The sequence below is a fragment of the Theobroma cacao genome, chromosome 9 (genome assembly GCF_000208745.1).
Source record: "Theobroma cacao cultivar B97-61/B2 chromosome 9, Criollo_cocoa_genome_V2, whole genome shotgun sequence".
Lineage (NCBI taxonomy): Eukaryota > Viridiplantae > Streptophyta > Magnoliopsida > Malvales > Malvaceae > Theobroma > Theobroma cacao.
In genome coordinates this window covers 28,129,657-28,141,924 of record NC_030858.1, presented here as the reverse complement: position 1 = coordinate 28,141,924, position 12,268 = coordinate 28,129,657, and the positions used below count along the sequence as shown (strand labels likewise).

The 12,268-nt window shown below is 30.2% G+C and overlaps 1 protein-coding gene across 1 annotated transcript; it reads left to right on the top strand.

Moving 5' to 3' along the window:
• On the top strand, positions 11,151–11,853 carry LOC18589763 (histone H3.2). The gene has a single exon (XM_007014880.2). The coding sequence runs from the start codon at positions 11,263–11,265 to the stop codon at positions 11,671–11,673; it is 411 nt and encodes a 136-aa protein (XP_007014942.2). The 5' UTR covers positions 11,151–11,262; the 3' UTR covers positions 11,674–11,853.

The following is a 12,268-nucleotide window of genomic DNA, read 5'->3' as shown; positions in this document are numbered from 1 at the left end:
TTATTAAAGACAAACCCATATTATTAATGAAATTAATTCATAAAACTATGATTATTAATTAAATTGTAATATCTTTTAATACATATATTTTATATATTATGTTAATTTATAAAGAATATAATTACAGTTGTATATATACTTTTAGTATATATACTTTAAATATAAACATGTTTACTTTCTATTTTGTGTTAACGTTATAGAAATTATAACTTCTAAAATTATTGCTTATAATATATACTTTTGTGTGTATAAACTTATAAAATATATACCTATAACGAAATTGTAAGATTAGAATAATTTTTTAATATAATTATTTTTTTTAATTTCATGGACAAACCCATATAGTTAATTAAACTTGTAATGTTTAAGTTGTTGTTTGAATATTTGTTTTTAATTATTTAAGTTGATATTTGAGATATTTGTTTTTGATTATTTAAATTTAAATTTTATTATTTATGTGCTTTTATAAATTTAATTATTGGTGAATTATATGAAATATGGATGAAAATATTATTACATATAGATACGAGTACGGATTCGGGTTCAAGTAATTGGGTATCCATGAAGAGTATTTTAATAATTTTTTAACATAATCGGGTTTTTAAACAAGTTCAGATAATTATCGAGTAGTGAGTATGTATTAGGGTTTGGGTTAGGGTAATAAATTTAAAAAATATTCAGGTAATTATAATGTTCAGGTACTCCATTTTCTAATCGGGTTCGAGTACCTCAAAATTAGAGGGTACCCTACCCGTTGACATCCCTAAATGCATTACTCTACTTGTACAATTTTTGGAGAGCTATCAAGGAGTCCGTCTCCACTTATACCTTTTTGAAGCCTTTTTCCCAACAAAGTTTTAACCTTTGGTAGAGTGCCCATAACTCGGTTGTCAATGAAAATAAGACTCCAACTTTATATGTGAAGCCAACAATCCAGTTGCCTTTATCATCACAGATTATACCTCCACCAGTTACTTCCCCAGGTTGGCCCTTCGCACTGCCATCATATGATGGCCATGGCTTTTCCCATGCAATCAGCACCTTGAGCTTAACTCTTCGTTGTTCACGGCTATATTGTCCCATGCCTCCTTAGCTTTTGTTTAGATTTGCTTCCATGCATTACTTGGCCAGATAAAAGACTTAACATAAATAACCAAGTTATGCCAAAACCATACAAACCATATAGTATGCACAAAAATCAATCTCCATGTAACATTCTCAAAGGATACATCATTTGATATGTTCCCCAACATCCAATCCTTCAAGCTCAAATCAAAGAATTCACTATTAATAAGTTCAGGTCTAATCTGAATCCATAAACACTTTGATGAGATACAGTCCCGCAAAGCATGTATGATTGTCTCCTCAGCAACTCCACAATTTGGACATGAAATAGCTATGCTTGTGATCCTTCTATTTTAACCAGGAGAATGTAGGGAGAGAATTGTGCATAACACACTAGAGAAACATGCAAACCTTCATGGAGCTTTTAAATTTCTAGATTTTCTTCCAATAATTTTCAATAATTGTATTAGTCCTCATTTGAATCTAGTATGCTGTCTTAACTGAAAATTCACCATCATTTGTCATAAGCCAAACTTCAATATCACTATCATCACTCAAAGGATCTATAAATGTAACGGCTATCATATGAACAATATGAATAGGTAAGACCTGTTCAAGGTGATGAAGATTCCAATTTCTTTCTTCATCATAAAAACTTGCAATATGTAAATCGGCTTCTATGTCAAAAAGCTTTATAGTGGAAAAGTTTATCAAAGGTCCACATCTTAGCCATACACCTATCCAAAACTTGGTTAAGTGACCATTACTGATGTTCATCCCAATACCTTTCTCTAACATTGATCGTGCCTTTAAAATGTTCCTCCATATACATGAGTCTGTAGGCTTGGCTTACACTATCATAAAGTCTCTTACTCATAAATATTTCATCTTTAAAATTTCCACCCAGAAACATTCTTTATCTTGCCAAATGTTTCACCCAAGTTTAACAAGTAGAGCCAAATTAAACTTCCTAAAGTCTCTAATCTACAATCCACCATCCTCTTTTGATAGATAGATTTTTTCTCAGCTTATAGCATGAATATTCTTTTTTCCTTCCAAGTGTCCCCAGATGAAATTTCTGTTGAGACAATCAATTTCTTGAATAATGTTTCTAGGAATCAAAATGGTTTGCATTAAATAAGATGCCATAGAGTTAGCAATATAGATTATACCAATGCAACCCAACCCGTTAGTGATAAATTTTTATTACTCATTTTGGACAATTTTTGCTTCACTTTGTTCACCAAATCCAAGTAAGTTAATCTAAAGACTTTGTCATGAATCATAGGTGCCCCAAAATATTTACCAAAATCTTTTATGAGAGGAATTTTGGCTACCTTGCTTAATAGTTTAGCTTTTCTAATGTGGACATTAGAGGAAATTAGTATCTTGGATTTCTCCAAGCTTTCCTTTTGTCCCGAAGCTTCACAAATCTATCAAGTATATTCATTATAATCTTGACTTGATTTTCTATAGCTACACCAAATAGCATCAAATCTTCAGCAAAGCATACGTGAGAAAGACTAGGGCCATGCCTTGTAAAATTGAGTGGTTTCCATTACCCTTGTTGCACAGAATATTCTATTAAATGTGAGAGTTTCTCTAAACACATTACAAATAAGTAAGGAAAAAGGGGATCCCCTTGCTTGATTCCTTAAGATGGAGAGAAATTTTTTGTATGACTACCATTCCAAATAATAGAAAAGGTTGTAGTCTTTACGAAGTGCATAATTGTATTTATCCAAGAAGATGGTATCCCAATTTCCTCTAGCACCTTTTACAGAAAATGCCACTTCAAACGATCATAAGCCTTCTCTAAATCTATATTTATAGCTAAGGCCCTTTGCTTTCCCTTCATCATTCTCATAGTATGTAAAGCTTCTTGGACAATTATAATATTATCCATCATCCATCTCCCTGGTATAAAACTGGTTTGTGTCTTGGCAATAATTTTGGTCAGCAATGATTGTAATCCATCAATAAGCACTTTACTTATAATTTTAAGTGGTACTGTACATAGACTTATTGGATGAAATTGTGTAATTTTCTTAAGTAAATTAATTTTTAGGATAAAAGTGATTAAAGTATGATTTAAATTTGGGGAAAAGTACCTTTATTATATGCCTCATGGACAAACTTTACAAGATCCAGACCAATGCTCTCCCAATTTCTTTGATAGAAGCTAGCTAGAAACCATCATAGCTCAAACTCTTATGTGGATTCATATCAAAGATAGCCTTTTTAACATCTAAAGTAGAAAAAGGCTTTGAAACATCAAACTCATCTAGCCTCTGCCACGAACTCTTCAACAAGGAAAACTTTACTCCATCGTCTGCATATAGTCTCTTATAAAATTGTAGGATAAGATTCTCTAGCTCAACTTGGTCATAACACCATGTGTCATCCTCGCGCTTAAGTGTTACAATCTTCCTTCTGTATTGCTTTCCATTACCTATCGCATGATAAAATTGAGAATTAGTATCACTATATTTCAACCAGTCAATTTTGGCATTTTGCTACCACATAAGCTCTTCTTGATAAATAATTAAATTATACTTTTCAACTAAAGCAACTTCCAAGTTTTTAAGATAATCATTTGGCTTTTTGTCAAGGTGACGTTGAACACCTTGAAGTCTTACCAGTAAATTTTTTTTTCCTATTGGATAAATCACCCAAGGACTCATATTTTCATATGTCCAATGCATCTGTTAATTTCTTCAAGGTTAAAGTAAGATTACTATCTTTGAAATTCCAAGTTTCTCTCACAACTTTATCAAATCCTAAATAAGACAGCCAAGCCTCTTTAAATTTGAATCTTTTGTTCTACTATTTGTATGATGAATTACTTTGGCACTGCACTAAAATAGGATGATGATCAAAGTGAGCTCGATGGAGGTTTAATACTTGAGTATATGAAAATAAATTACACTAGTCCTCGTTAGCCACTGCTCTATCCAATTTTTCTCTAGTGTACGCCAAGACATCTCTTTTTTTGCTTCGTGTCTATTTTAGTCTAGATGCACCTAAATTGCAAAAGCTACAATAATTTAAGCAGTTAATCATCTAGTTACATTAAGAAAAATTCACGTTATGCCTCCCTATCTTTTCATCAGCTGAAATAACTTGGTTGAAATCTCCCATTATCAACCAAGGCAAATAATGTAGTTTGCTAGCTACGCATAGAGACTGCCAGAGCCTTTTCTTCTCTCCTACCTTAGGACTTCCATAAACTGCTGTTAAAAGCCATTTACCTTTTGATGTTGTAACTATAGCATGGATTAATTGTGATGAGTATGCCAATATTTCAACCTTTAATGAGGCTTCATCCCACAACAACCATATACCCCAAAAAAAACCATTTGCCTTTACTCTAAAAAAATATGTAGAAATCTAATTATACGACATATCTTATTTGCTTTATCATAAAAAATTCTTGGCTTTAAGATGATTACCAATTCTAATTTGTGGATTTTTATCATATTCTTTACATTCTTAACACTTCTACAAGAGGCTGTTCCTTTCACATTCCAACTCAAGATATTAGTCATAAATAAATAAGTAAAGAAGAAGAACTAGTAATAATACTATCAAAACATCAATAAGAACTAATCTTGCATAAGAACATGTTTTTCTTCTTCCAACTCCATAGCTGTTGATGAGGAACAGCCAAATGTCTCATCCATAGGATCATTTTTGGTTTGGTTAGTTTCTTTTTCACGAGTAGTACCATTTACTCCCACCCATAAGTTGTTAGCAGTAGCTTCAAAGGGTAAGGTATTAGTAAGTGCAAGATTTGGCCTGGCCATTTGAAGGCTTCCATCTGGTGACTTATTTGTACCTGCTTATTTATTCATTAATTCATGAGACAAAGTAACGACATCTAGAGGTCCAATATTGTTCTGGATCTTGGCAGCATTATTCAGTATCGAATTTTTCTCTGAAAAGGCTATTTTAATGGCAATAAGGTTGATCTCTATTTGAAATGTTGGTTGATTGTTGCAAAGATCTCTTCAATTCTTTTTATCAATCAAGCTAGTTTTAGTTTTATGAGATTTGGCTACCATTGGCACATGGAGTGTTTGTTCTAACAATTCAAGGATCACCTCCTGTTCATCATGATCATCCTCAACTACATTAGCAAGTAGAATCTCGAGCTTGACTTTGGGTTACTTGTAGTAATCTCTTCATTGCTAGTTTGCTTCCCTCTAACCTTTGCTCCTTCCTCCATTCTGTTAACAACATTCTTTCTATAGCTCTTTTTGGCTATCATCCATGGACCAAATCTAGAGGTATTAACATCCTTCACAAGGTTCTTACTTGATTCATCCATCTTTAAAGCTTGTTCTTCAGACAAACCTTCATTCATTCTTTGTTGCACAAGACAAATTTCTGTAATATGACCAAACTTGCCACAATGAAGACAAAGCATTTTGAGTTCTTCATACTCAATTCTCTACCATTGCCCACTAATGTAGACCTTGGACACTAATGGCTTAGTAAGATCCAATTGCATACACATTCTGACAAATTTGCCTCTAGTGGCATAAGAAGTTGTCTTGTCTATCCTTAAGGTTTGTCCCAACTTATTTCTAATTCTTGATAAAATTTCTCTGTCATAGTACCTAATTGGAAATAGAAGCTTCCTCCGTACGAAAGCCTGAAGATTATTTTTTAATGGTTAAATAGTGATCCGTAATGATCCACAGACCTTTAGAAAGAACATAGTTATAGTCTACTCTACTATTGAATCTAAAACAATGGTACCCATTATCAAAGTCCTTTACCTGAAAATCACCAATCAAAGACCATAACTGCTTGACCCTATTACAAAGATAGGTATAGCTAATGCCCCTCCCAAGTAGCTTAACAATAAGAGTATTTCTCCATGGTCCCTGAATTCTTTTTTTCTCTTCTCTATTCAATTGTATGTAAAGGCCTTTGATCACGACTTCATTGGTTTCTTCATTCGAATCAAAATCATCAATTAGATCTCCTTCTTTTTCCGATTCCTTATCAGGCTGTAAGGTTTCTTGGTCTTTCTGCATAAGAATTTTGCAATAAAACGATCTGGCAGTGTTTCCTGCATCTAGAGCCTGATCAGCATCATGGGAAACATTTTGTTGAGTTGAATCTGCATTTGAATCCAAGTGAAACCTTCCTCTTTCTGATCCTACTTTTATTGCATTTAGTTCTTTATTTTTTCTTACTGGCATTGGTGGATCCTTAGTTGGATCTGCCTCCATGAGGCATGATGTGCAAGATTTTCCAATATGGTGTAAGATAGTGACAATCTCTTAATGTGAGCCTATAGAGAAAACCTAAGTCATTAGTATTTTTAATCTTATACTTTTTTAAATCTATTGTATTTTGAATTAGATAAAATAAATTACTGATTTCAAGTTAATAGATAACTAAATGACACCTAATATGAGTGGAAATGCTCTTTTGCAGTGTAAATTATATCTTAAATTTCAAATCATTTATAAGAGAAAGATAAGAAATACAATTGAAATTTTAATATTTACACTCAAATATATTTTTAAATAGTTTTAAATTTATATTCTATATTAACTAAAAGATTTGATCTTTTATTATATTTTGAATATAATGACTTGCATAATTTTAGGCGTTTTTCTATACAATGATTTGATGTTTTATTTGAATTTGGTAAATTACAAAATTATAGGGATTTTCCTACGTGACTAATAGAAACTACCAACATAGTCATTGCATTGCCATTTAAAGGTTTCACCCGATTCTTATGTCGAAATCAAGAATCGGATATATAAGCTTCAAGATCACAAGTTTTGTCGTTACCAAAGAATTTAGTTCGAAAATTAGGAATTGAGTAAAAAAATGAACCAACGCTTCCAATCTTATTGTGATTAGATCAGCCTTTACTATTTACTATGAATCACCTGGATTTTGGATCAGAGTCAAAAAGCACACCCCACATTTACTTAGTATCTCATGCAATTATAAATAGATAATATCTCAAGCTATGATGCATGCATCTAAAGAGGTATATAGTAAAACTTTTATAAATTAATACCTTAAGGACCATAAAAATTTATTAATTAATTGAGATAATATTTAATCGATAAATTAATAATTTATTAACTTATATATTAATTAATAAAAAAAATTATCAAGGTTTCTTTGTTTTTCTTTTCAAAATATTGAACTTTATACATGTGTTGTGTGTTGTGATTATATGAATATTACCTAATTATCGAATTATGAATTATTATTATTTGTAACAAGCAAATGATTGAAAACGTTATGGGAAATGACAAAAAAGATGAAGTTGAAAATGATAGTTTGTATTGGAGCCTGTCTAACTCAAAGATACACTTAAAACAATAATCACATTGCATAATTTTCTCTTACAATATAAGAACACTATACCAGAGTTTCTTAATGTATTAAAACAAATTTAAAGATGAGGTCTAAGGAGATATCAATTTCAAGAAGAAACAAGTAATATTGGAGTTATATTTTATAAAGATCTCCTAATTAAATTATATATATATATATATATAATTTTGATATATAAAGAGATTATTAATTTATTTATCAGGTGAGACTTATGTGTTTTTTTTAAATGTGTTATCTTCTAAATTTAGCAAATTATTAATTTACCATGTTAGCCTAAAGTCGTGATCGATGAAAAATATTATTTAATTGAGATTATTAATTTATCAAGTATTGATTTGTAGAAGGTTTACTAAAGATAACAACCTTAGGTGATTTATCGACTATTAAATGATAAATGCAATTATCTAACTACTTAATGTAAAACATGGCAAGACGTAAAGGAAATTAACCATTCAACATAAATAACATTTAAAGCTTACTATCATACATATTCTGCATCACCTGTAAAATTATAAAAATAGCCCTTATACTACATGACATGTCAAATGATGAAAATTAAATATTTTAAATTAAAAATCATAAATTATAATTAAAGTTATTTTTATTATTTTATCACTTATTTTTTGGTTATTCGAAAACTCTTTTTGCCAACCAAATATAGAAATAATGTCAGAATAAAAATTATATTTTATAAATCAAATTATATAATAGTTATTTGGGTAAAATATCCTTACCCTCTTAAATTTTGATTGAAATTATACAGAAGTATATTAGTTTTCGAAATAGACACTAGGTAATAAAAAAATATTTTTCGATGGACATGTAGGTTTAGTCATTAGTCAACCATTTGTATTTTTGTCAACTTGTTGACTTGGCAAGAGTAAAAAGATAAATTTATCCTTCATTAATTTTTATAATTACTATTATATTTTTTATTAATTAAAAAAAAGCTCACCATGTGGGATCACCGGAGCTCCCCTAGGGAGCCCCGATCAGGCTCCTCAAAGGGAGCATTGGTGCTCCCCTCCCTCCCCTTTCTTGGTGAGTTGGAGAGCACCAATCGTTTCTCTTTTTTTTTTTATAAATATAATAATAATTTTTTAAATTAATGAAAAAAAGCATTTTAGTTTTTTCATAACTTTTATTAATGGTGTTTGTATTCTTTTGGCGAAGTGTTCATTTTGAAAAATAATGAATTTTCATGTAATTTCGATCAAAACTTAAGGAGGTAAGGATATTTTACTTTAGTTATTTTTATCTTATTCTATTCCTATAAAATAACTAACTTTTAAACTTTTCATTTAATTCATAAGTGCTTTATTTATCGAAAAAAAATTTTTGAATATGTTTTTACTTATTCTATTCATAAACTTGTTACTTTTAACAATACTCTTTATAACATATTGAGTTTGGCTTCTCCAAAATTCATTTCGATTTTTTTTTAATTTTAACATTGTTTGTTTGGATTTTTTTATATAAATATAGTTCCAATTTCCATAAGTTATAACTTCGAAAAAGAGGGATAAAATTTTAAATGTTTTTTGTGGTAGGAAAAACAAGTACTAATCATTCAATCAATAAGATTATATTTTCTTACATTAGTATTTCTATGGTGAATGTTATTTGAATAGTCGAGAAAATATTTAAGTAAATTTATTTATTTTAAAATATATAAATAATAAAATAATATTGAATTGTTTTTTTCAAACTTAAATTCTAGTTAAAAGATATTTTAACTCAATGTATATTGATTGGCGGCTTAACTTTCAATTATAGTTGGTTCACTGGTTATCCTAATTTGGACTTCGGTAGTGTTTGGCATAATGGAATTAGAAGCACATTTCCTACAATTTACTTAATTAAATTAAATTACATTATAGTATTTGTTTTGCAATAAATTACTGTAATGTAAGATTGCAATACAATTATATTATAGCCAATGGATGTAATGTTATTACAATTAGATATAATATGATTGCAGTCCAAAATTAATGCAATTAGATTGCATTGCACTCTTCAATGTTATTAAAGACATTTTTACCTTTTAACTTTATTACTTTGTTAAATACATTTTGCAATGTTATAATTTGTTTTTTATATAGATGTTGAGAGATGACTCTTTGTTACTCTCATTAGCCATTTTCTATTGAATGGTGGATGGTGATTGTCAATCAAATTTATATTGTCATTTAAAAAAAATTAAAATAAAATATATAATACAATAAAATATATTAAAAATGAAAATAAAATATATAAAATTATAATAGAAATGAAAATAAAATATATGATATTAAAAATATATTTAAGAGATGATATTATCTAAAAATTAATAATAAAAAATACAAGTATATTAAACTTGTATTTTAATAAATAAGGGTAATTTTGAAAATTGACATTATATTCCAACAAATTATTTGTAAATCAAATACTGCAATGTTATATTTCCTACGTTTTAATCATTACTTTGTTTATATACCAAACATTACAATGTTATCTCACTTATAATTGCATTGTTATAATCATATTACGGTAGCATTTAAAATGAAAGAAGTGAAAGCACATTCCATGCAATATATCCAATTAAATTATATTGCAGTATTTGTTTTGCAACAAATCACTGTAATGTAAAATTGAAATGCAATCACTTTACAGCCAATGAATGTAATGTAATTGCAATCCCAAATCAATACAATCATATTATATTGTACTTTACAATGTTATTAAAGACATTTTTATTCTTCAACTTTGTCACTTTGTTGAAAATATTTTATAATATTATAATTTATTTTTTTATATAGATTTTGAGAATTTTTTTATTATTTTTAGTAGCCATGGTTACTATCGATAAAATTTATATTATCTTTTAGAGAAAAAAATTAAAATAAAATATATAATATAAAAAATTATATTAAGAAATGAAAATAAAATATATAAAATTATAATAAAAATAAAAATAAAAATAAAATACATGACATTAAAAATATATTTGAAAGATAATATTATATAAAAATTAATAATAAAAAATACAAGTATATTAAACTTGCATTTGAATAAATAGAGGTAATTTTAGAAATTAACTTTATATTTTTAGTAAAATACTTGTAAATCAAATGCTGTAATGTTTTCTTCTTTACATTTTAATCATTATTTTATTTATATATCAAATACTGTAATGTTATATTTATTACAATCATATTGTTTGCAATTACATTATTTACAATTATAGTACTTGTAATTATATTGCATTGTAAAATATCAAACACCAATTACTTGTAATCACATTATATTGTAAAGTACAAATACTAACTTTGGGTCATATATTGCACATTGTATCAAAATTTTGGGGTTTTATAGTATGCTTACTACTATTGAATAAAATACTCCATAAACCATGCTGAATGAACAAGAAAACAGAAATTACTGTCACGGATCATGATCCGTGTGACTTCCTTCTTCAGAGTATTAGCCGTAGATTTGTTATCAATCTACAGCCCACGTCTTTTTATTCTCAAATCTATGCACCTCCAAGGGGCGCTTTGATATTCATATCTTATTGGTTCATTTCCACCAGCACACGGATCGCCGACTCCGACAAGAATTGACAACCGTCGATGAATAATATGATATAATCTGACCGTCCAGATTAGTCACTAAAAAATTTCGAAGTTGCCGCGCGCTCTCTCTCAACTTCCTCAATATATGCACCCAAATTCACTTCCCCTCGTCGCCGCTCATTACTGGAATCATCAGTTTCCCTCAACTTTCTCGGTAGACAAACACAGTTTCGATAATCTTTTTCACCTTTCCAGCCAGATAACGATGGCACGTACAAAGCAGACAGCGAGGAAATCAACGGGAGGCAAGGCGCCACGTAAGCAGCTGGCAACCAAAGCCGCCAGGAAATCAGCTCCAGCCACCGGAGGAGTGAAGAAGCCTCACCGTTTCAGGCCTGGAACAGTGGCGTTGAGAGAGATCAGGAAGTACCAGAAGAGCACGGAGCTGTTGATTCGGAAGCTTCCATTCCAAAGGCTGGTGAGGGAAATCGCTCAAGATTTCAAGACGGATCTAAGGTTCCAAAGCAGCGCTGTTGCCGCTCTCCAAGAAGCTGCTGAAGCCTATCTGGTGGGGCTCTTTGAGGACACCAATCTCTGCGCTATTCATGCTAAGAGGGTTACAATCATGCCTAAGGATATCCAGCTGGCTAGGAGGATCAGGGGAGAGAGAGCCTAATAATGTAGAAGTAAAAAGCTGTTTCTCTTCTTTCTGGTCTCGTTGAAAGATCTGTTTCTAGAACATCTTTGTTTAGGTTTCTTTAAATGTAGATCTCTTGTTTTAGGGTTTTTGTTCTTGAATTGTTGAAATGCAAGGTTGTGAAATCTAATCAGAGTACTTGGATTAGTTTAAATTTTCGATGGCCTTCGTCTTACTCCCTTACAATATTTGGGTTCCAGTTCATCTGTTCATATTTTCGGTGGCATGTTGTGTTTATTGGCTTTTGAGTTGGACCAAATTTGCAGTGGAAAACGATAAAAAGGGCTTCATTTCGTTAACATTAGCAGGGTTTCGAATTTCAATAGATTGATCGATTTTGATCGTGATTCCTGGAGAATTTTGGTCAAATTTTGGTTTGATTATTGTAATCTTTTATTGGGATTAGATGATAAAATTTTTAGTTGAAGAAGAGAAAAATCAGTTCTGAGACACAACGATAAGTTCGGCTGGGTAACGTGGATTCAAAGTTTCTTTTAGTACCTGGGGCTTGTTTAATTCGTCCAGAGGCCCAACCCTCTACCTCCAACCTGACCCGAATCCAGCCCACCCAACT

Bases quoted from the DNA above. Each gene is read 5' to 3' on its own strand.
- LOC18589763 (XM_007014880.2), top strand. From the start codon at position 11,263: ATGGCACGTACAAAGCAGACAGCGAGGAAATCAACGGGAGGCAAGGCG.